The sequence below is a fragment of the Mustela putorius genome, unplaced genomic scaffold (genome assembly GCF_011764305.1).
Source record: "Mustela putorius furo isolate JIRA1106 unplaced genomic scaffold, ASM1176430v1.1 tig00003858_pilon_pilon_pilon, whole genome shotgun sequence".
NCBI classification, from domain to species: Eukaryota; Metazoa; Chordata; class Mammalia; order Carnivora; family Mustelidae; genus Mustela; species Mustela putorius.
The window spans coordinates 40,983,092-41,003,823 of record NW_025422010.1 but is presented as its reverse complement, the minus strand read 5'-3'; the positions used below and the strand labels follow the sequence as shown (position 1 = coordinate 41,003,823).

The 20,732-nt window shown below is 36.7% G+C and overlaps 1 protein-coding gene across 7 annotated transcripts in view; it reads left to right on the top strand.

Annotated features, from left to right (window-relative positions):
* SMAD2 (SMAD family member 2) overlaps positions 1-20,732 on the top strand; it is a 75,064-nt gene that overhangs the window by 31,694 nt on the left and 22,638 nt on the right. For 6 of the 7 annotated variants that reach the window (XM_045065603.1, XM_045065602.1, XM_045065606.1 and 3 more), the window contains 2 exons: positions 19,234-19,323; positions 20,375-20,568. In XM_045065603.1, coding sequence (XP_044921538.1) covers positions 19,234-19,323; positions 20,375-20,568 — 284 coding nt within the window. The remainder of the gene's footprint in view (positions 1-19,233; positions 19,324-20,374; positions 20,569-20,732) is intronic. The other variant, XM_045065604.1, reaches the window with a different exon arrangement.

Below are 20,732 nucleotides of genomic sequence, written 5' to 3'. Positions count from 1 at the left end.
TAATTGTTAAAAACAAAATATTAAAATAAATGTAGAAAACCCATTAGCTACATTATTAAAATATTCTGAGCCTCTTTTATTATTAGGCTTTTTTTTGGCAAGTGAAAAGTTTGTTTTTGGGTGAACTTGAAATATTTTGAGCAACTATTTTTAGAATTGATTTTATTTTTTCAAATTTTTAAGGATTTATTTATATAGTTGAGAGTAGGAGTGAGTGAGTGTGAGGGGCTTTGGGGAGGGGCAGAAGGAGAGGGAGAATCTCAAGCAGACTTCCCGCTGATCACAGACCCAGATGCAGGGCTCAGTCACACAACCCTGAAATCATGACCTGAGCCAAAAATTAAGAGTCTGAACCTTAACTGACAGAGCCACCCAGGCAACCCTAGAATTGATATTTAAAATCAATTATAGGGGACTTCAATGGTAGGAACTACTTTATTTGTGTGAGAGATGTTTTTTAAAGGCAGTTGGAACATCTAGCAAGGTCACAAGGTAGTGTTTTCAGTATAAAATAGAGGTAAAGGTGAAGTATTTTTTCAGTTCTTACTTGGTCATTCTGCTTCTAAGAAAAGCTAAACCAAACCAAAGAAGAATTAAGAGTATCAGTTTTATCCTTATAGGACTCTGACCATAGGGATTCTGTTGTCTCCTCCTATTTTTCTATGGGAATGGCTGTGGTGGTTTACTTAAGAATTCCCCCCCCCCCCCCCCCGGGATACTTGAGTGGCTCTTGGTTAAGCAGCTGTCTTCAGATCGGGTCATGATCCCAGGGTCCTGGGGTCAGTCCCACATTGGGCTCTTTGCTCAGCGGAGAGCTTGCTGCTCCCCCTGCTTCTTCTCTCTCTCTATCTCTGACAAATGAATGAATGAATCCTTTAAAAAAATTTTTTTTCCTGAGAAAATGAACTCATATCACAAAATCACTAATTTTTATAATTAAGCACATGCTATGAAGGTTTTACTTATCTGGGATATTATACCAAAGTTACTGTTTTAGTTTTGACTTACTATGTTTTTATTGTTTCTTTTTAATAAATGGGTAAGAGGCAGAATAGCGTTGGTAATTAAGAATGCAGCCTCTCCAGGCCACTTGTCGGCTGCATTTGCCTCTCTGCTTCCACTACCTCATTTGTCTGGTGGGGAGGGCAATGCCTGATTTGTGGTTTGTTGGAAGGTTAAGTGATGTAATATGTGTAAGGGCTTAGTGCTGGTACGTATATTGTAAAATGACATCTCTGAAGTGCTGACATCAAAACGTCATAAATGTGTACTTGCTTAAAAAAAAAAGCTTTAAAATAGGTGTAGTAAAACTTGGAAGAATTAATGGATCAAAATCACAAATCCACGGATTTGAAGAGTTGGGTTAGGCTAGGCCCAAGAAGTCAGTTACAGCATAGACGATCTAGATTACACTGTTATCCACTGACTTGATATTTATAGATTACTAAATCTAATATCTGTATAATACAGTCTTTTCAAGTACTCATGGTAAGAACACCAGGAAAGATTATTTGCAGGGCACAAGTCTCAATAAATTTTAAAAGATTGAAATCAACAGAGTATGTTCTCCCCCCAAAAACAGAACAAAATTAGAAATCAATACCAATAAAACATCTATTAAAAATTGAAGATTAACACAATTCTTTGACCCATGGGTTACTTCGAAGAAAGCCATGAGAGAAATTAGAATATAATTCAAACTAAGTGATAATGAAATTACAGCTTATCAGATATGTGGGATGTAGCTGAAACAGTGCTTGAAGGGAAATTTATAGCTTTAACTGTATCAGAAAACTTACCTAAGACTTCATGTAGGAAAGTAGAAACAAAAGCCAAAGAAAATGGAAAGTAAGTGGAAGGGAAGAAGAGAAACAATAGAGATAATTATCAATGCCAAAAGCTGGTTCTTAGAAAGATCGATAAGTTGGTACACCTCTCTTAGACTAATGGTGAGAAAGAACATGATAGAGACCATAAGCATAAATTACCTCTGTTAGAAATGAAATTGTCTGGGGCTCCTGAGTGGCTCAGATAGTTCGATGTCTGCCTTTGGCCAGATCCTGGGGTTGAGCCCCATGTCAGGCTCCCAGCTCAACGGGGGGTCTGCTTCCCCCTCTCCCTCTTCCCCCTGCTTGTGTGCGCTCTCTTTCCCTCTCTAATGAATAAATCTTAAAAAAAAAAAAAGAAAGAAAGAAAGAAATGTAATGTCCTAGGTCCTACAGACATTAAAAGCATCATATGCATATATTTTAAATAACTTCATGCAATATTTTAAATAACTTCATGCAATTGCTTTCTTAAAAAAATATGTTATCCTAGCTAATGCTAGAAGTGGTAAATTAGGATAGCTCTTTATCAATTAAATAAACTGAATTTAGGGGTGCCTGGGTGACTCAGTTGGTTGAGTGTCTGCCTTAGGCTCTGCTCGTGATCCCAGGATCCTAGGATCAAGCCCCATGTCCAGCTCCCTGCTCAGCAGAAAGTCTGCTTTTCCCTCAGCCCCCACTTCCCCCCCTACTCATGCTCACTCCCTCTCAGAAGAATAAATAAAATCTTCAAAAAAAGGAAACTGAATTCATAATTAAAAGCTTTACCACAAAGAAAACTACTGGTCCAGGTAGCTTTTCTGGTAATTTCAAGCATTTGAGCAAGAAATAACATCAGTCTTACAGAAATTCAGGAAAAACGTTCTTTTATGAGGCCAACATAAACCCAATGCCCAAACCTGGCAAAGATGGCACACATAATTTAGAGATTAATATTTGTCATGAACATAGATGAAAAAATTTGCTAATAAAATAAACTCCAGCAGTATATTAAATATATACAAGGATACATCACAGGTGAGATTTATCTCAAAAATGCAAGGTTAATTTACAAATTTCAAAAATTAGTGTAATTTACTGTACTAACAAAGGAGAAAAACCATAAGATCACCTCATTTGGCCAAAAGTAATTCATCCATTCATGATAAACAGTGCAGCAAACTAGAAATGTAAAGAGATTTTCTCAGTCTAATAAAAGACATTTAAGAAAAATTAACAGCTAAGACAATCATAAAATAGTGTTTTTTCCTGAGATCAGTAGAGGACAAGGATGTCCACTCTTGTGTCTTCATTATTTTAGTGGAGGACCTAGCCAGTGGAATATGAAATGTAAAAGCATAAATATCTGAAAGATTGGGTCAAAACTCTTGCTTTTTGTAGATAGCATTGTGTAAGAGACCTTTTAAAAGCAATCTACAAAACCATCTAAAGCAAATGATTAAATTTATTAGCAAGATTGCACTTTATAGGTCCAGTGTCTAAAAGTCCTTTTTTTCATAAATAGGGAAGTGATATTAAGAGAAACGTGCTGTGAATAGTATCAAACTTAGAAGTAGTGATGGGATCGGGAGGAAGACAAACAACAAGAGACTCAATCTCACAAAACTAACTGAGGGTTGTTGGGGGGATTAGAGGGTGGGGAGAGGATGATTGAGTTATGGATGTTGGGGAGGGTATGTGTTATGGTGAGTGCTGTGAAATGTGTAAGCCTGATGATTCACAGACCTGTACCCCTGGGGCAAGTAATACATTATATGTTAATTAAAATAATTAAATAAAAAAACTATTAAAAATTTAAAATACTTTTTTTTTTTAAAGACAAGATTTCTACACTGAAATTTCAAAACCCTGATGAGGGAAATTAAAGGTGAATGGAGAGAGAATTCTTATATAGACAGATACGCTTTTACCAGAATGACACTCCCTCGATAATAGTTATAAACTGCACAAGATAAAAAGAAAAACAGGGAGCTAGAGAATAAACAAAAGTAGACCTCTTTTGAAGGAGATTTGACTCTTAGAAGAAAAGGTGAATTTTATGTTTTTAATAAACTTCTTTATCCATGCAGAATGTGCGAGGTAGCTAAAATTTCATTCCAAAATCCACTTTTTCTGTCCTAAAAAACCACAGATTTGAGTTTGGGACAACCACAGTGGCTGAAGAATGAGGGGAAAATCCTAGCAAGGAAAGAGCTACAGAACAGAGTGCAAGTTCCAGATTCTGCTTAAGACCTTCACCAAAATCACTAGACTGACCCCTGAACCCACACATATGTTGGGTAGACTTAGTGCCGCCTAGCTAAAGGTAAAAAATGGATTAGAATTGTTCAAAGACAGAATTAGCAGTTTAAGTGCAAACAAATTAATTGCCTGCCAAAACAAAAACAGTAACTCTTACTGGAGAAACAAAACAGAATCTAGCATCTCTGTCACATCCCATTCACAATGTCTAACATACAGCCCCAAATTACTCAACATGAAGAATAAAGAAAATGTGACCCTGTCTGAAAAGGAGACTGACAGAGACCAGCCCTGAGATGACCTACGTATTGGAACTCCTGTGCAATAAATTGACAGATATGTTTATGAGTTGGAACACCCAGTAATATTAAGTTAGTTTCTTATAATTTAGTCTGATCCAAATGAATCTCCTTAAAAACTTTATTTATTTTGTGAAAGGGTGCAGACTTACCCTAAAATTTACATGGAAATGCACAGGGCCTAGAATATCTAAAGCAGTCTTGAGAAGGAAAAACAAAGAGGACTTAAATTACCTGACTTCAAGACTTTCCATGAAGCCACAGTACTGTGTGGTTCTGGCATAAAAACAAACCGATAGACCGGGACTCCTGGGTGCCTCATGACCTGCCTTCGGCTCAGATCATTATCCCAGAGTTTTGGAATCGAGTCCCACATTGGGCTCCTTGCTCAGTGGGGAGCCTGCTTCTCTCTCTGCCTCTGCCTGCCACCCTGCCTGCTTGTGCACACGCACGCGCTCGATCTCTCTCTCTCTCACAAATAAATAAAATATTTTTTAAAAATTAAAAAAAAAAAAGAATTTCAGTCATTCAGTAAATACAAAAAGCAGAAACTATTAAAAAAAAAAACCCAAAAAACAGATAAATGGGATAGAATAGATAACCCCAGAGATAAGGTTACTTAGTTTTTGACAGCGATGCCAATGTAATCCAATAGGGACAGGAAAGTCTTTTCAACATATAATGCTGAAAGAACTGGATATCCATGTAGAAGAATGAACTTTGATGCCACCTTCCACCACTCAGAAAAAATCAGTTCCAGATGGATCGTAGTTCTCATCTAAAAGCCTGTATAGGAGAATATATTTGTGAGTTGGGGATAGGCAAAGGTTATTGTGGTTTTTATATAGAAAGCAATAAGAAGAATTTGGTAAGTTAGACTTCATGAATAGTAAAAGGATCTCCTCAAAAAACATTATTAAGAAATGAATAAGCAAATCACAAAATAGAAGAAAATATTTGTAAAACATTTCTGACAGAAGGATTGTATCCAGAATTTATAAAGAATTTCTGGAGGCGCCGGGATGGCTCAGTTGGTTGAGTGGCTGCCTTTGGCTGTGGTCATGATCCCGGGGGTCCTGGGGTTGAGTCCTACATTGGACTCTCTGCTCAGTGGGGAGCCTGCTTCTCCCTCTGCTTGTGCTCCCTCTCTCTGATGAATAAATAAAATCTTTTTTTTTTTTCTTTTAAGAATCTCTGGAACTCAGTAGTAAAAATTAATTTTAAAAATGGGGAAAACATTTAGATACTTCACAAAAGAAGATACACCAAGGGCCAGTAAACAAATGGAAAGTGTGCAATATTGTTAGTCATCATGAAAATGCAAATTGAAACCACTATGAAATACCACTGCACAGCCACCAGAATGGCTATAATTAAGGAAACTGACCACACCAAATGTTGGGGAGGCTGTGGAACAACCAAAAGCTTTAATATATTGAAGGAGGGAATATAAAATGGGGCTTTCCACTTGGGAGAAAAGGTCTGTCTAAAACTAAACATGCATCTACCCAATAACCTCTAAGAATTTCACTTCTAGGTATTTACCCAAGACAGAACATGTGTCCACAAAAAGGCATGCACTTACTTGAATGCTCACAGCAGCTTTATTCATCATACCCCAGATCTGGCAACAGGTCAGGTGTCCACTGGTGAAAAAATGACTAAACAAATTGTGGTCTGTTTGTGTAATGGAAAATTTAGCACCAAAAAGAATGGCCCACTGTCACATGGGTGACTCTCAGGATCATTATGCTGAGTCAAAAAAGCCAGATCCCAAGGAGAATATAGTGTATGGTTCTATTTATATGAAGTTCTAAAAGAGATTAAACATGGTGAAAAAAAAACCAGATCCATGATTGCCTCTGAGGATGGGAGGAGGGCCGGCCGGAATTGACTGATAAAAGGGCATCATGGGTTTTCTGGGTGGATTTCTTGACAGGGTTGGGGGTTGACAACCACATTAATGCAATGTTATCCTAAAACAAGATGGCCCTATTAAAGTTTGCTTCATGTTATGTAGATTTTACCTTAAAAACAAAACCCAAAAGTGACCAATGAATTCTAGTTAATACATGCATGTTTAAGTGCCTATAGATCTGAAGAATCTGCAACTTAAATTTTAATGTATCAAAAAATAAGATGGGTCAATAAATAGAGGGGCAAGACCAAGCACAGCGCAGAACCTTTATTGGAATTTTCCAGGGAAGGAACAGGCCATGCCAGGTAGATAATGCTGAGAGATTGGATTGGGTAGTTTAATTTCAGCAGGCTCTGGACTAGGGGTCATTGCTACTTGTTGAGTACCTAACTCTAGGGTGATTTATGGCAGGAGGAATATTGGCATGATGTTTAGTTAAAGGTATGGGTTCTAGAGTGGTTGGTTTTTATGTGAGAAAGGTGCACTCCCCAGGGAGCCTCTTGCTATCTCTAGGAATTCGCCCTGAGAGGGACAACCTCCCCATCAGGGTCCCAAATGCCAGAGTATTAAGAATACAGAAGAGAAAATAAAGTCAGTAAGTACTCATATAAAAGTCTGAAACCATTCATTTACACCATCATTCTGAAAAGTAGTATCTTAGGCTCTTAAGCCAGCCAGAAATGGGGTAAGTCCTGGCTCTTACTTCAGTAGCTCTGTGACCTTTTGAGTTATTTAACTGCTCACATTTATTTCTTTGTTTGAAAGTACTAGTAATGTTAAGTCACTTAATAGGGTTGGTAAGAGTATAAATCAGGTAGTATATGGGAAGCACAATGAATAGGCCAGGTACATAGCAAATGCTTAAAATAAATGCCGATTTTTTTCTTCTTTTTTTTTTTTTTTTAAGGTTTATTTGAGAGAGAACGTGCGCACGCGCATGGTGGGGAAGAGCATAGGGAGAGAATCTTCAAGCAGACTCTGTCTGCGATGAGTGCGGACCCAGATGCAGGGCTCAATTTCTCCATCCCTGAGATCATGACCTGAGCTGAAATTAAGAGTCGGATGCTTAATTAAGGCACCCCTAAGTGTTGCCAATTTTTAAAGTTTTCTGTAGCCAATGAAAATTTCTTAATTGTTCATTTGGGCCCTTTGCTAATTTGTTAAGGACAAGGTTGTTCCTAAAGCTTCTGATAGAAGGAAGACAAAAAAACAAAAACAAAAATGAAAAAACTTAATCTGGGGGTGGGCATTTTCTTTTTTTTCTACTTCCCACCCCTTAGCTATATAGTGGTGATGAAGTACACAGACCGATACAGTATGCGTAATGATAGAGACACGTGGTCTTTTTTTTTTTTTATTGCAATGATCAGTTCTTGATTTCTGAGCTGTTTAGAATATAAATGTTAGTCCTTGCTAGTCGTATATGAAATGAAAGGGGTGTTGTGTTCTAAGGAGAGGTAATTACAGATGGGTAGTTACAGGTCGTTCCGTGGAGGGCCATGTTTCTTGAGTACATCTGTAATCAAGAGCTGGAACCTCGAGTGAAGTTTCCTTTGTTGATACCATTCTGCTAATTTGTTAACCCCTTTAATTTTACTCAGTATTCAGCATGCCTTATAACCTTTTTCACCGTGACAAGCTGGATTCTTACTCCTGTCTAGTAGAAGAAATACACTCTTTAGACAAAAGGTATTGAAAAATAATAAATTGGTAAAACAGCGTAAGGTTTATTACTTGACAGTAGTAGTTGAACTGTGGTAAATCATGCAGATATGGCAAGAACAGTAAAACTCACTTAATAGTTTATAGGAATCTGTAGTATGAGCCATCAAAATCTTGAAGTTAGTTTTCATCGCTTCTCTTTTGTGTTCTGATACCAAGTATAGGAATAAATATACATGTCCTTAATGCAGACAGTGTATTAACAAACATAGTGTCATTTTGAAAAATGTACAAAATGTTAATGTAGGTGCATGTAGAAAATAACCTCTGCGTGTATAGAGTTGGTAAATTGTATACTAGACTTAAAATTTTAACTTCAGTTTTCAAAGGTCAGCTTATTCTTAGATGAAGAAAAGCTTTGATGCGTTAATTTTATTGATATTAATAATAACAGTGATGACTAGGGAAATTCTACAAGAATTTCTACTAGGTTTACTAGCTAATCATCTGGCTAGTCCAGTGATCACCAATACATTGTATGCCACACAAATTTTTCAGCACTTTAATATCCTGATTTTAATAGCTGTTTTAACCTCTTTCCCCCCATTTTTTTTTTTTTTTTTTTTACAATTCAATCAGTATAAGCAAGAAGGTTACACAGTTGATAGGGGGTAATCTGCCTGTAAGAAATTGTGTTCCCCTGCCTTCGGTTCAGGTCCATGATCTCAGGGTCCTGGGATCAAGCCCCACATCAGGCTCTCTGCTCACAGGAGCCTGCTTCCCTCTCGGAGCCTGCTTCCCCCCCCCTCTCTCCCTGCCTGCCTCTCTGCCCACTTCTGGTCTCTATCTGTCAAATAAATAAATAAAATCTTAAAAAAAAAATAAGAAATTGTGTTCCCTACAAAGACCTGCAGGACTTGGCACCAGATTCTTGCATGGACATGCTTGCTCAACTGTCTGCGTGTCGATGCAGGGACAGCATTGCAGATGATTTATGGTCTGTTACATTCTGTTTCAACATATGTTTGCAATATTCTGTGTTAATTGCATTAGTGAACAGTATCAAGCTTTGATCGGGCAGAATTTATGAGACAGGTTCATGTTTTCAACCATTAACATGGTATTTTTTAGTACTCAGGAGTTTTTAGAATGTCCTGAAATCAGATGGTCAAACAAATTGAACTGTGGAGCTTAGTGTTTGGAATAGTGCTGTCATAATATTAATAATAATAATAAAATTCAGTACTTTCTTTGGGAAATATTGTTGATTTCACCAAGTTTAGCCTTCTCAGACCTATCCTCTGTTATTACTACTTGTAAACAGTTGGATGTTGCACAGGTAGATGCTTTTCACATTTAAATAATGAACAGACATTTCTTGTGGCTTCCCTTAATAGTGTTTAAATATGTAGAAACATAATTTAGTGAGGCATCTGGGTGGTTCAGTCAGTTAAACGTCTGCCTTTGACTCAGGTCATGATCTCAGGGTCCTGGGATCAAGCCCCTTGTCTGGGCCAGGCTCCCTGCTCAGTGAGGACCCTGCTTGTCCCTCTCCCTCTGCCATTCCCTCTGCTTGTATTCTCTTGTGCATTCTCTCTCTCTCTCTCTCAGATAAATAAAAAAACAAAGAAACCTAATTTAGTGTAAATTTTAAGCTTATCAAAAAAGGCTAATTTATACTGAGCCCTGTAACCAAGAAAATTCTAATGTCAATTTAACAAATGCTGTTTTTCTTTATTAATAATGATTTTCTGTGTCCTGTCTTGCTAAATTCTCCTACTTCTTTTCTCTACAACTACTATGAAACATAATTTAAATAGCACACACCCTGGGGTGCCTGCGTGGCTCTGTCCATTGAGCATCTGCCTTCAGCTCAAGTCATGATCAGAGTTCCGGGATCGAGTCTCACATGAGGCTCCTTGCCCAAAGGGGAACCTGCTTCTCCTTCTGCCTGCCACTCACCCTGCTTGTGCACTCTCTCTCTCTGACAAAAAAATAAATAAAATATTAAAAAGATATATTGGGCCTGATATCATTTGGCATTTCTGGTGTGATGTCATCATATCCACGTTAAGTCAGTCTCTGCACTTACCCTTGGTGCTGAGGTGTTTGTAACAGACACAAGCCCAGACACCACTGTGATGAAGCAGTAAAGACTGGCGCTTACCCAGTGACCCAAGAGATGTGGTTATGTAAGTTACTGTTTTCTCACAATAAAAATGTAACTTAAAAAGTTATTGTAGGAGCCAGACAGACCCTTGAAAGTACTATATTTGAGGTGCCCATGGATCCCTAGGCGTTAGTCATAAAAATGCAGGTGTAGTTGGTGTTGAAGTAAAAGCTCAGAAAGCTCTTGGCAGAGTAGAAAGCATTGTTTGATAAGAAGTGGATTCGGATCCTGGCCCTGCACTTGTTAGGTGTATGACCTTGCTTGGTAAGATTATTTTATTTTCCCTCTGAGACTGAGTTTTCCTAAATTTAAAATGAAATAATAATACATAGCTTGCAGGTTATTATAAAGGTCCATGATATAAAAAGTCACACACAGTACCTGACATGTAGTAGGTAACACATGAATGTAATTGTTACTATATATTTCACTGATTCTAAGAGCATATATTCACTTTGGGGTGCATCTTGTAAATAAAATTAGAAGTTTTTTCTTTTATATTAACACAATAATTTATTTTAAATAGGTGACATTCTAGATTTATTGGACTAGGGAATGTACACAAGATCTTTTATATAGTTGTTAAAATCAGTGCTATTTCTTTAACATTTTTCCTGCATTTGTTTCTTTTAATATTTCTTAGAAACTCTCCATACTTGAAATTGTAACTTGCCATTCCTTATTGGCAAACTTGAAAACCTGAGAGATCCATTTTCTGCACTGTTACTTGAAATAGATGTTTTAGTGTGATTAGTATTGTGATCCAGTTTTTATGCTCTAAAAATACTTAGTCATCAGTACCTTGTTGCTAGTCGGTAGGTATATAGACATCTTTGGGAGGTCTGGGTCTTATGGGCAAAATAAAATGTGGTTATAGAAAATCAGTGTTTTAGGAAGAAGGGGTGATTAAAACTTCCTGATTCAAGTCCCCTAGATTGTTAGGTCTTAAAAATTGACCTGGTTTGGTAGGCATACCTAAAGAATTAGAAGTTAAGTCAAAAGGTGGACTAGGAGGGGACTGTTGACATAAATGAGTGTGGAAGAAAATGGGTTCCGAAGCCCTGTGGTAGAGAGAGAAGACATTGTGTCAGAAGAGAATGAATAGGAAGGACTCTGGCTGGCACTTTATTGTCTCCTACAGTAATGGCCAAAGTGAGTTGAAATGACGCAGAATGGGAAATAACAGTCTGTACTTATTATGCTTAGTTATCTAAGGTTAGAAGCCTATCTTTTTATAGAAATGTCAAGATGACTTGACTTGTATTGAAAAGTCTTCTGTCCCTCCTCCTCCTCACCTCAGATAATAACCTCTGTTCATGGTGTGTGTGTATGTGTGTGTTTCCTGACTCATACACATATACGTGGATATTTCTATTTTTTTAAGAGAGTAGTTTACTATAAAAACTGTGCTCACGTTTTTCACTTAATATGATTTTTAGAGATTTTTCCCTATCAGCTCATAGAGAGCCTTATCATATACTGAATTACTATATGAATATTTTTTTGTTGCTGATTTCCATTCTGAGTTTTAATTGTTGAGTTCTTTTGTTTTGTTTTTCCCCTTGGTTTTTGTTGTTGTTGTTGTTGTTAGTTTTTTTTAGGTACAGTTTCCAAATGGCAAAGTACCTAAATTGTGAGTGCTCAAATATCATCTTATTCAGTGATATTTGACAAATACATTTACAGTGTATCAAGATAGTAGAACATTTTTATCATCCAGAACATTCTTACCTACTCTTTCTTAAAGGTTTTTGAGGCAATCACTGTTTGAATTTTTTTTTTTTTTTGCTTTGAATTTTTTTCCCCTTCTAGAACTTCAAGTGAATGGAATCATTCAGTTCCTAGTCTTTTATGTTCAGCTTCTTTTAGCCAGCTAAGTATTTCTGATAAATACATCTCATCTGTGTTAATTCTTCTTTTTCAAGATTGTTTTGCTATTCAGGATCCTTTGTATTTCTAATCAGCTTGTCAGTTGTTACAAAAATACCTTGCTGAAATCATGATTGCAATGGATTTGGAAAAAAAAAAAATAGACCAAATATTATTAGGGAAGATGGAAATCTTAAGTCGTGTAATCTTTAGATACAGTGAATCTCTTTGTATACTTATGTATATTTAATATCTTTCAGCACAGTTTTTAGATGTTAGTGTATACAGGCCTTACATATCTTAGTTTAAACCTTTTGTCTAAATATTTTGGTTTTTTGACACTATCGTAAATGCAGTTTAAAATTTTAATTTTTGAATTGTTTATTGCTAGTATATAGAAATGTAATGGATTCTTATAAGTTGTTGTTATAGCCTGAGCATTGCTAAATATACTGATGAATTCAAGAAGTTGCTTCAGTGATTTTCTATATAAACAATTATATTATTGTCCAAAAAAGCAGGGCTTTTGTTACAGCTTTCTTGAGATTATTGCCAATATAATATGTAAATTTAACATGTACAGTGTGATGATTTGATATGCATATATTGCAAAATGATTACCACAGTAAAGTTAGTTAACATCTCCATCCTGTCATATAACCTTTTCTGTGTGGGGAGAGAGAACTTTTTGAGATCTATTCTTTTAACAACTTTCCAGTACATACTATAGTATTGTTAGTTATAGTCACCATGTTATACATTAGCTCCCCAGAATTTATTCATTGTATAGCTGAAAGTTTGTATTCTTTGACCAGCATATGCCGGTTTTTCCTACCTGCAAGGGTCTGTTAAACAACATTCTACTCTCTCTTTCTTTGAGTTTGGCTTTTTTCAAAAAAAGTTATTTCATTTCTTCCCTTACCAGTATTTTGTTTTTTTTGTTTTTGTTTTTGTTTTTGTTTTTTCTTGCCATATTACATTGGCTAGGACCTCCAGTACAATGTTAATAAGAAATCATATCATTGTCAAGTCATTAAAGTCTTTCTTCTGACATAGTTGTTAAGCAATAAATTTTCCTTTAAGCACTGGTTTAGATTTAGCACCCCTTCCCCAGCTTCTTATACTGTAGATTCATTATCATGTAAAGTGTTTCCGTATTTATTTTGTGATTTCTTCTTTGACCCATGAGTTACTTAGAAATGTGTTGTTAATTTCTAAATATTTGGGATTTTTTAAAGAATCTTTCAGTCATTGGTTTCTAATTTAATTGTCTTCTGGCCAAGGAACATAATCTGTAAGAATTCAGAGTTTTAAAATTTATTGACCCTTTTTTTATGGCCCCAATATATTTTCTCTTTTTCTTAATGTTCCCTGTATACTTGAAAAGGATTCTGTTTATGTCAGGTTGAGTGGTTAATAGTATTGTACAGCTCTTCTGTGATACATGGTTTTGTTTTGTTTTGTTTGCAGTCTAACTATTCAAAGAGTTACTGAAGTTTCTGATTATTGATGTATTCATTTCTTCCTTTAGCTCTGTTAGCTTTTGTTTAATGTCTTTTGAAGCTGTATTTTTAGATGTATACTGGATGGTTAATATTTTCTGATGAATTGACTTTCTTAGGAAATGTCTCTTTATCTCTGGTAATAGTCTTAAAGCCTTATTGTTTCTGGTATTGGGTTTTATTAAGGTTATTGCTTATATGAACTGTGTATTTCCATTCTTATATTTTCAGCTAATAAATATATTATGCTTGAAGTACATCTTTTTTGGAACTGTTTTACATCTTGTATTCATTCTGACAAGTCTCTACCACTTACTGGAATATGTAGTGTATTTATGTATAATGTTATTATTAACGTGGTTGAACTTACCTTTGTTTTACTCTTTACACTTTATTCTGTTTTCTTTTGCCATCTGATTTTTCTTCCTCCTTTTCTTTCCTAGCTTTGGGGTTAATTATTTTTTAGTGTTTCATTTTAATTTTCTGTAAGCTTTTTTTTTGCTGTGTCCCTCCTTTTTTTGGGCAGAGGTTGCTTGCCAGATGACTCTATGAATCCTTAACTTTGCAACAGTGTAGCTGTTTTTAACACCTCCTTTTGTTTCTATTGGCTGTTGTCATACAAATTGTATCTAAATACTTTTAGAGTTATCATTTTAGCTATAATTGGCCATCTCCTTCTTTTTGTAGAAATTAAGAAAAAGATACTGTCTTTTACATTTACCTGCATACTTAATACTTTCTAGTTCTCTTAATTTTTTTTCAGTGACTTTAGAGTTTTCATCTGTTGCTGTTTCTTTTTACCCTGAAGAACTTTTCCTTCAGCATTTCTTTGGGCAGAGTTTGCTACAAATTAATTCTCAGTGTTTGTTTTCCTGAACATGGCTTTGTTTTGACTTATGTGAAGGATATTTCTTATTGGATATAGATTTTAGGTTGAGTTTGTTCCCCCCCCCTTCAGCTCTTTAAAGGTGTTCCATTGTCTTCTGGCTTGTACTATTTCTGTTGAGACATTGTTGCTCATGTGTTCATTCCTCTACATATGTAGATTGTTCTGTCTTACTGCTGTGAAAGGTAAAGCCAGATATTGATTAAAGTTGGTAAAAACAGGGAACCTGCTTCCTCCTCTCTCTCTGCCTGCCTCTCTGACTACTTGTAATCTCTATCAAATAAATAAATAAAATCTTTAAAAAAAAATAAAGTTGGTTAAAAACAGACTTTATTCAGTAATCACGGTGGTAGAAGAGCTGAGCTCATTTTCAGTTTGCATAGAGGTTAACTGGGAGAAGGTGAGGGTGGAGCTGGGGGAATGAGTAGAGGCTTGAGCAGAGTCAGGAGAGTGAAAAATTAGCCAAAAAAGAAAGGGGGTAAGAGGATTGGTCAGTATCAGTGTGATTGGGCCATATGTGTCTGCTAAATGGTATTTCTCCAAGTTAGGCCTCTACCCTCCCTCTGAGGGCAGTCTGGGAAACAGATCTGACCTTTCTATGACTGATTACATTTCGAAGGAATAGATTTCAGGTTCTTTTTTTTTTTTTTTAAAGATTTTATTTATTTATTTGACAGAGAGAGGTCATAAGTGGGCAGAGCAGCAGGCAGAGATAGAGGGGGAAGCAGGCTCCCCGCTGAGCAGAGAGCCGAAGGCAGAGGCTTAACGCACTGAGCCCCCCAGGCGCCCCTAGATTTCAGGTTCTTGAGAAAGACTCTTGGGCTGTAGGAGACACAGAGTCTGGAGAAGGATTTACAAGTACAAGTTTTTAAAATAAATGCTCTAAGAAAAGGAGGTCAGGGGTCTATATTGACAGGTGTTGGCAGGAACAAATGGTAAATTCTTTGGGCCATCTTGACCTCTCCCCCATCCCCCACAGGAACTCAAAAGGGTCTGGATCCTACCAGGGACTTGACCTTAGGCTCCAAGAAGCCATGCTAAAGCTTATTCAAGTCTTGGGTTTAGATGGAGTCCTTTGTGCCAAGAGTTTTTGTAGTTCTCCCCACTTTGAAGATTTTCTTTTCACCTTTTGGCTTTACTATTTTGACAATGATATGCCCAAGTGTGATTTTCTTTGTATTTAAACTGCTTGGTATTAACTGAGTTTCTTTGAAGTATGAGTTTAGTTTCAGCTGAGGTTGACAATGTTTCAGCCATTACTGTTTCAGACATTGGTTCTGGTTTGTTCTTGCTTCCTCTCCAACTGCACATTGTTGTTATTGAGATTGTTCATTTTGTTATTCACACTTTTTCACTTTGTTTCTTCTGATTAGGTGATTTCTCTTGACTCATCTTCAGACTGACTTTTCTGTCTTCCCCAACCATTAGGTCAACTTTTTAATTTCTGATTTTTTAATTTTCAGTTCTAGAATTTACATTTGATTCATTTTTATAGTTTCCACTAATCAGCTGAGATTGCCATCGTTCATTAAGTCCATGTGCGTATTCATAGTAGTTACTTTAAAATCCTTGTCTGTTGGTTCATTGGGGGGATTTGTTTCTACTGGCTGTTCTTTCTGTTGACTAGGAGCTAACATTTTCCTGTTTCTTGATATGTTTAGTAATTCGTGCTTTTGTACTTGGATATTTGGGATGAAACATTGTAGAGACTCTAAATTCTGTTATCTTCCTCTGAAGAGTTGATTTTTGTTCCAGCAGTTTGTTTCAGTTGGCCTCAAACTCTGGTTTGCCTCTGATGTAAACAACAGCTGGGATTTCAGGACTTGGTTCTTTTAGATGCCTGAGTGCTAGTTTTCAGCAGGTGGTATGTCTCTCCCACATTTGTAGTTGAGAGGTCAGCCAGGGATTTGGGCAGAGTTCATACTCATATTTTGCTATTTATCCCCCTGTGGTTCCTTCTTTACCAGATTTTCCCCCTTCTCTTGCCAGCCATTCTTGGAGCCCCATATCCATTCTCTGATTATTTGTGCCCGTAGGTAAAATTGCAGTTCGTTCTCTGCTTAAGGTCTAGATGTCCTGCCTAGCTCACACTGTGCGCTGTGCTTAGTTACAAAGCCACCTAAATGCAGCTCATCCAGTAGAGTTGCCCCCTTTCAAAGGTTGACTTCCTTTTGACTTTTGTCCTTTTGGTCTCTCTCCACTGTTTTCACGTGGTTGATTTTATTATATCTTGTTCAGGGGCTGTCATTTTTACCTGAAGGAAGGTTTGCTTAATTGAGGCTGCCCTACAGGTAGGACCTCTGTTTTGTTTGTGTCCTCTTGCTAACTACATACTGTTTCTACTGAGAATTTGTAACGTGTTTCAGAATTTGGTAGGGCCATTCTCTACTCTTCTTTGTTGAATTTTTCTTGTCATTCTTACTTAGTTTGGTATGTTATATTTGGAGTAATTTTGTCTGAGATTTTACTTTGGCGGAATTGACATCACTATGATACCTTCCTGAATAGGAAGATAGATGCTTTTCTCTTTGGTTACTTTGCCTTTATGTCCTTTAGTAATAATTAAAATGTTTCTTTGTGTAGTTTTGACACATTTATACATACTTTTATTCCAGGTGCTTTGTGTGTTTTGTTATAAATTAATTCTTACATAAATTATTATATGAATTGATTTCTTATATAAACAAGGAAAAATTTTACTAGCTAGAAGCAAATTTAATATTTTGAAGTAAACCTTCCAATTAGCGATGTTACAGTAAACAGTAGGACTAAGGCTTATCCATACCTTATGATGGAAGTTGGAATGTGGCTGAGTTGGGGGGTGCGGTGCAGTGATCTAGGTCGGCCTGCCTCCAAATTGACTGCATGTTCTGAAAAACGACTGTTCATTATTTTCTGATTTATTTCAGGGCTTGATTCAAGCCCAGGTTAAGCTCTTTGCGCTTTCTTTTAGATTCTGGTTCTGTGTCTGTGTCAGAAACACTTGGGTGAGATCTTCATTAAACTCTTAAAAGAGCAGAATAGCTTCTAATCTAATCTTTTCTTAATCATTTCAAGGATGAAGAGTAAGCTGTATACTTTCCCTTTCGAGGTTTAAATTCAGATTCATAACACTCTAGAATGTAGTTGATTTTATTGTGATTTAGACAACTTGGTGCTCTGTGTTTTCTTCAGTAGGTATTTGATAAATATCTTAAGTAAAATAAAAGAACCAAGTGGGGCGCCTAGGTGGCTCAGTCGGTTAAGCATCTGCCTTTGGCTCAGGTCATGATTCTAGGACCCTGGGGTCAAGTACCACATCAGGCTCCCTGCTTCTCCCTCCCTGAAGCGGTGGGCCTGCTTCTCCCTCTCCCTCTGCCTGCTGCTCCCCCTGCTAATGTTCTGTCTCTCTCTCTGCCAGATGAATAAATTAAATCTTTAAAAAAAAAAAAGAAAGAAAGAAAACTGTCTGTCATGGATTTTTTACAGTACATCTTCGGAGAAAAAAGAAAAAGTTTACATTATCTTCCAGTTTCTTGACTTTTTCCAACTTTGGTTGTTTGGGAATTGAAAGATTTCTACAGCTTAAAAAGCAAGAGAATCTATAAAATACCTTAAAAGGGTGCTGGGTAGTGTCTGCAAATGCATTTGTAAAAACCGTCCAGTGTGGCTGCTTTAGCCCCCAGGGCATGGCATGAAATGTGGTCCAGCGGCTCTGCTGGCTCTGCAAGAGGCCGGCAGCCCCGCAGTCCCTGCCAGGCTTGTTACCAGGCCACGGAAGACAGCGCTTTCTACCAGTGTCCTTTGAAATGTTGTCTCAGTTAGCTTATTAGCAATGTGTACATCACCTTGTTTAAGCAGTTAATAAATTATTTGATTTTATTTCTAAAAATTGTTTTAAAATGGTTTTTCCTCTTTGAAATTTTGGTGATTCTGTAATATATGAGACATGGAGTTTGAGTTTGTTTCAGAAATTACCTTTTGACTCTAACTATAAGAAGCACAACTTAGGACCAGAGACCTGTCGACAGGCAGAAGTCCAGATGGCCTTTGAAGCCCTTCTTCCCTTTCCCCATGTGTCTTTCCCCATGAGAAGTGACTGTGAAATAAAGTCATGGTGGGGAAGCAGGTAGAATTTTCTCTGGGCTGCCCATGTTCTGGAATGAGATGTGGAAGAAAACCCTTGAGGTCTTCCTGGTCTCTGTCCTGTAGGTGTACTGATTTTTGAAAACTAGACCTAGCTGATTTTTCATACACTCCTATCATCTTTCAAGAATTTGGTGCTTTCACATATCTTTAGTCCTCACAGCAATTAAAGCTTTTAAGGTGTTAGGCTATGTTTGAGTGACTTCAGAAGGCACTTCCTTTTCCTGTGTAGTATTTGCAAAACCGAATAAAGAAGTATCTCAAAAAAATAATGTGAAAATCTTAACTGCGGGTATGTATCTAACTTAAGTGAAATTTTTCCTGTATTGAAAAGACCAGTTGACATCTATTTTTAGATAAGTTTTTTAAAAAAACTAGATCATAAAATGAATCACTCTTAGTAAGGCTAATGGCATAGGTATTAGTCCTTTGTCGTGAGTAGAATAAATTGGAAAGGGCATTATAGGTGTGATTTCATGAAGCTAGAGAGCATTGGTGTTCACATTTTAAAAACATAATCATAACTTACCTGGAGTCACATGTTCCATTTTATTGGCTTCCTTCATATGGAAAATATAGAAACCAGCGCGAAAAGCCCGTGAAAAAGTGAAGCGACATATATATTTTCTGGGTGAAGGAAGTATTCTGTACATTTTCCATGTTTTACATCATGGTATTTTGAATAACCATGCTTCCATGTTCACATCAATTTTTTGTTTTTCAATTTATGCACAGCACTTGCTCTGAAATTTGGGGACTGAGTACACCAAATACGATAGATCAGTGGGATACAACAGGCCTTTACAGCTTCTCTGAACAAACCAGGTGAATATTCTGCCCTCTATGGAATCCTAGCAATCTTGGGGCGGGGGGCTGTTTTGGAAAACCTGTTATGGGTTGCTCAGTATCATTTTGCCTAGGATGTTTCCTTAATGTAAATAAGGCATGGCATTTAAAATACCTGCTTGCCAGTATTAACGATATATTAAATGTGTCAGCTGATGTTTTGATCAATGAAATTTTAGTTTTGAACCTTCTTTAAATTATTGCATCCCCTAAAGAATAGGAACTTTGATACCTATATTCTCATTTGAGTTTGAGATTAGATTATAATCTGTTGTTGGCCTAATTTTCAAGTAGATCTATAACCAGTTTTTGCTAAATTTCTTGCTATCATCTAAATCTCATCTTCTTTATACTAATAAATACATAGTTATTTACCGACCCCCTTATATCACAGTTAACGCTAGGCTAACTCATTTTATGTTCTCTCTATTTTTTTTTAAAATCACCTTATTCTCTTTTGGAACATATTGGTATTTGTCCATTTCATCTCATTGTATTTCATCACCATCTACATTACTGTGTGAGCTCTAGAACTACACCTCGGTACTCAGAACAGTCACAACTGGGTAATGAGCTAACATTAGTTTGAGTAAGTTACTTTACATCATTGTTGGTACTTACCATTTTTCACACTAGTTCCTTTTTTTGATAATTCAGTCACCTACAGTATTAATGCCCTCCAAAGCATCCCTAATTAAGAGTTTGATTTACTCAAGATGTAAGTTGGCAGAAATTTTTCAAGTATACTAGGATGGTCCTTTTTTAAAACTCAGTTTCTTCCCAAGTGGTTGGCCACTCGCTGACATCGAGTCATTTATGTAACATATTTATAAGAAACACCTGCTAGTGCCGCTGTTTACTTTTATAGCAGACCCATTAAACAGTACATTTTTCTTCCTTGTACTCACTAAAACTAACTGAATGTCTGTCATTCCTTTCTTTATGCTCTTACTGTATGAATTTAGCCCAATCGACTATGCCTGTTTTGTTTTTAAAGTTCCCACCTTTCTCTCCCCTTGCTTCTCAACAGGTCTCTGGATGGCCGTCTACAAGTGTCCCATCGGAAAGGACTGCCACACGTGATATATTGCCGATTGTGGCGCTGGCCTGACCTTCACAGTCACCATGAGCTCAAAGCAATCGAAAACTGCGAATATGCTTTTAATCTTAAAAAGGATGAAGTATGTGTAAACCCTTACCACTACCAGAGAGTTGAGACACCAGGTAGAAAAATCGGGGCTCTTTTTCCTTGTTTTAAATTAAATACTTGAACTTAAGTATGTTAGGTACTCCTAGGTAATTGCCTCTGGGAAACTTTGGTGTAAAATTCTGATAAATTACCTCAAATACAGCATTATTTGCTACTAATTTAAAGGACTTTTAAAATG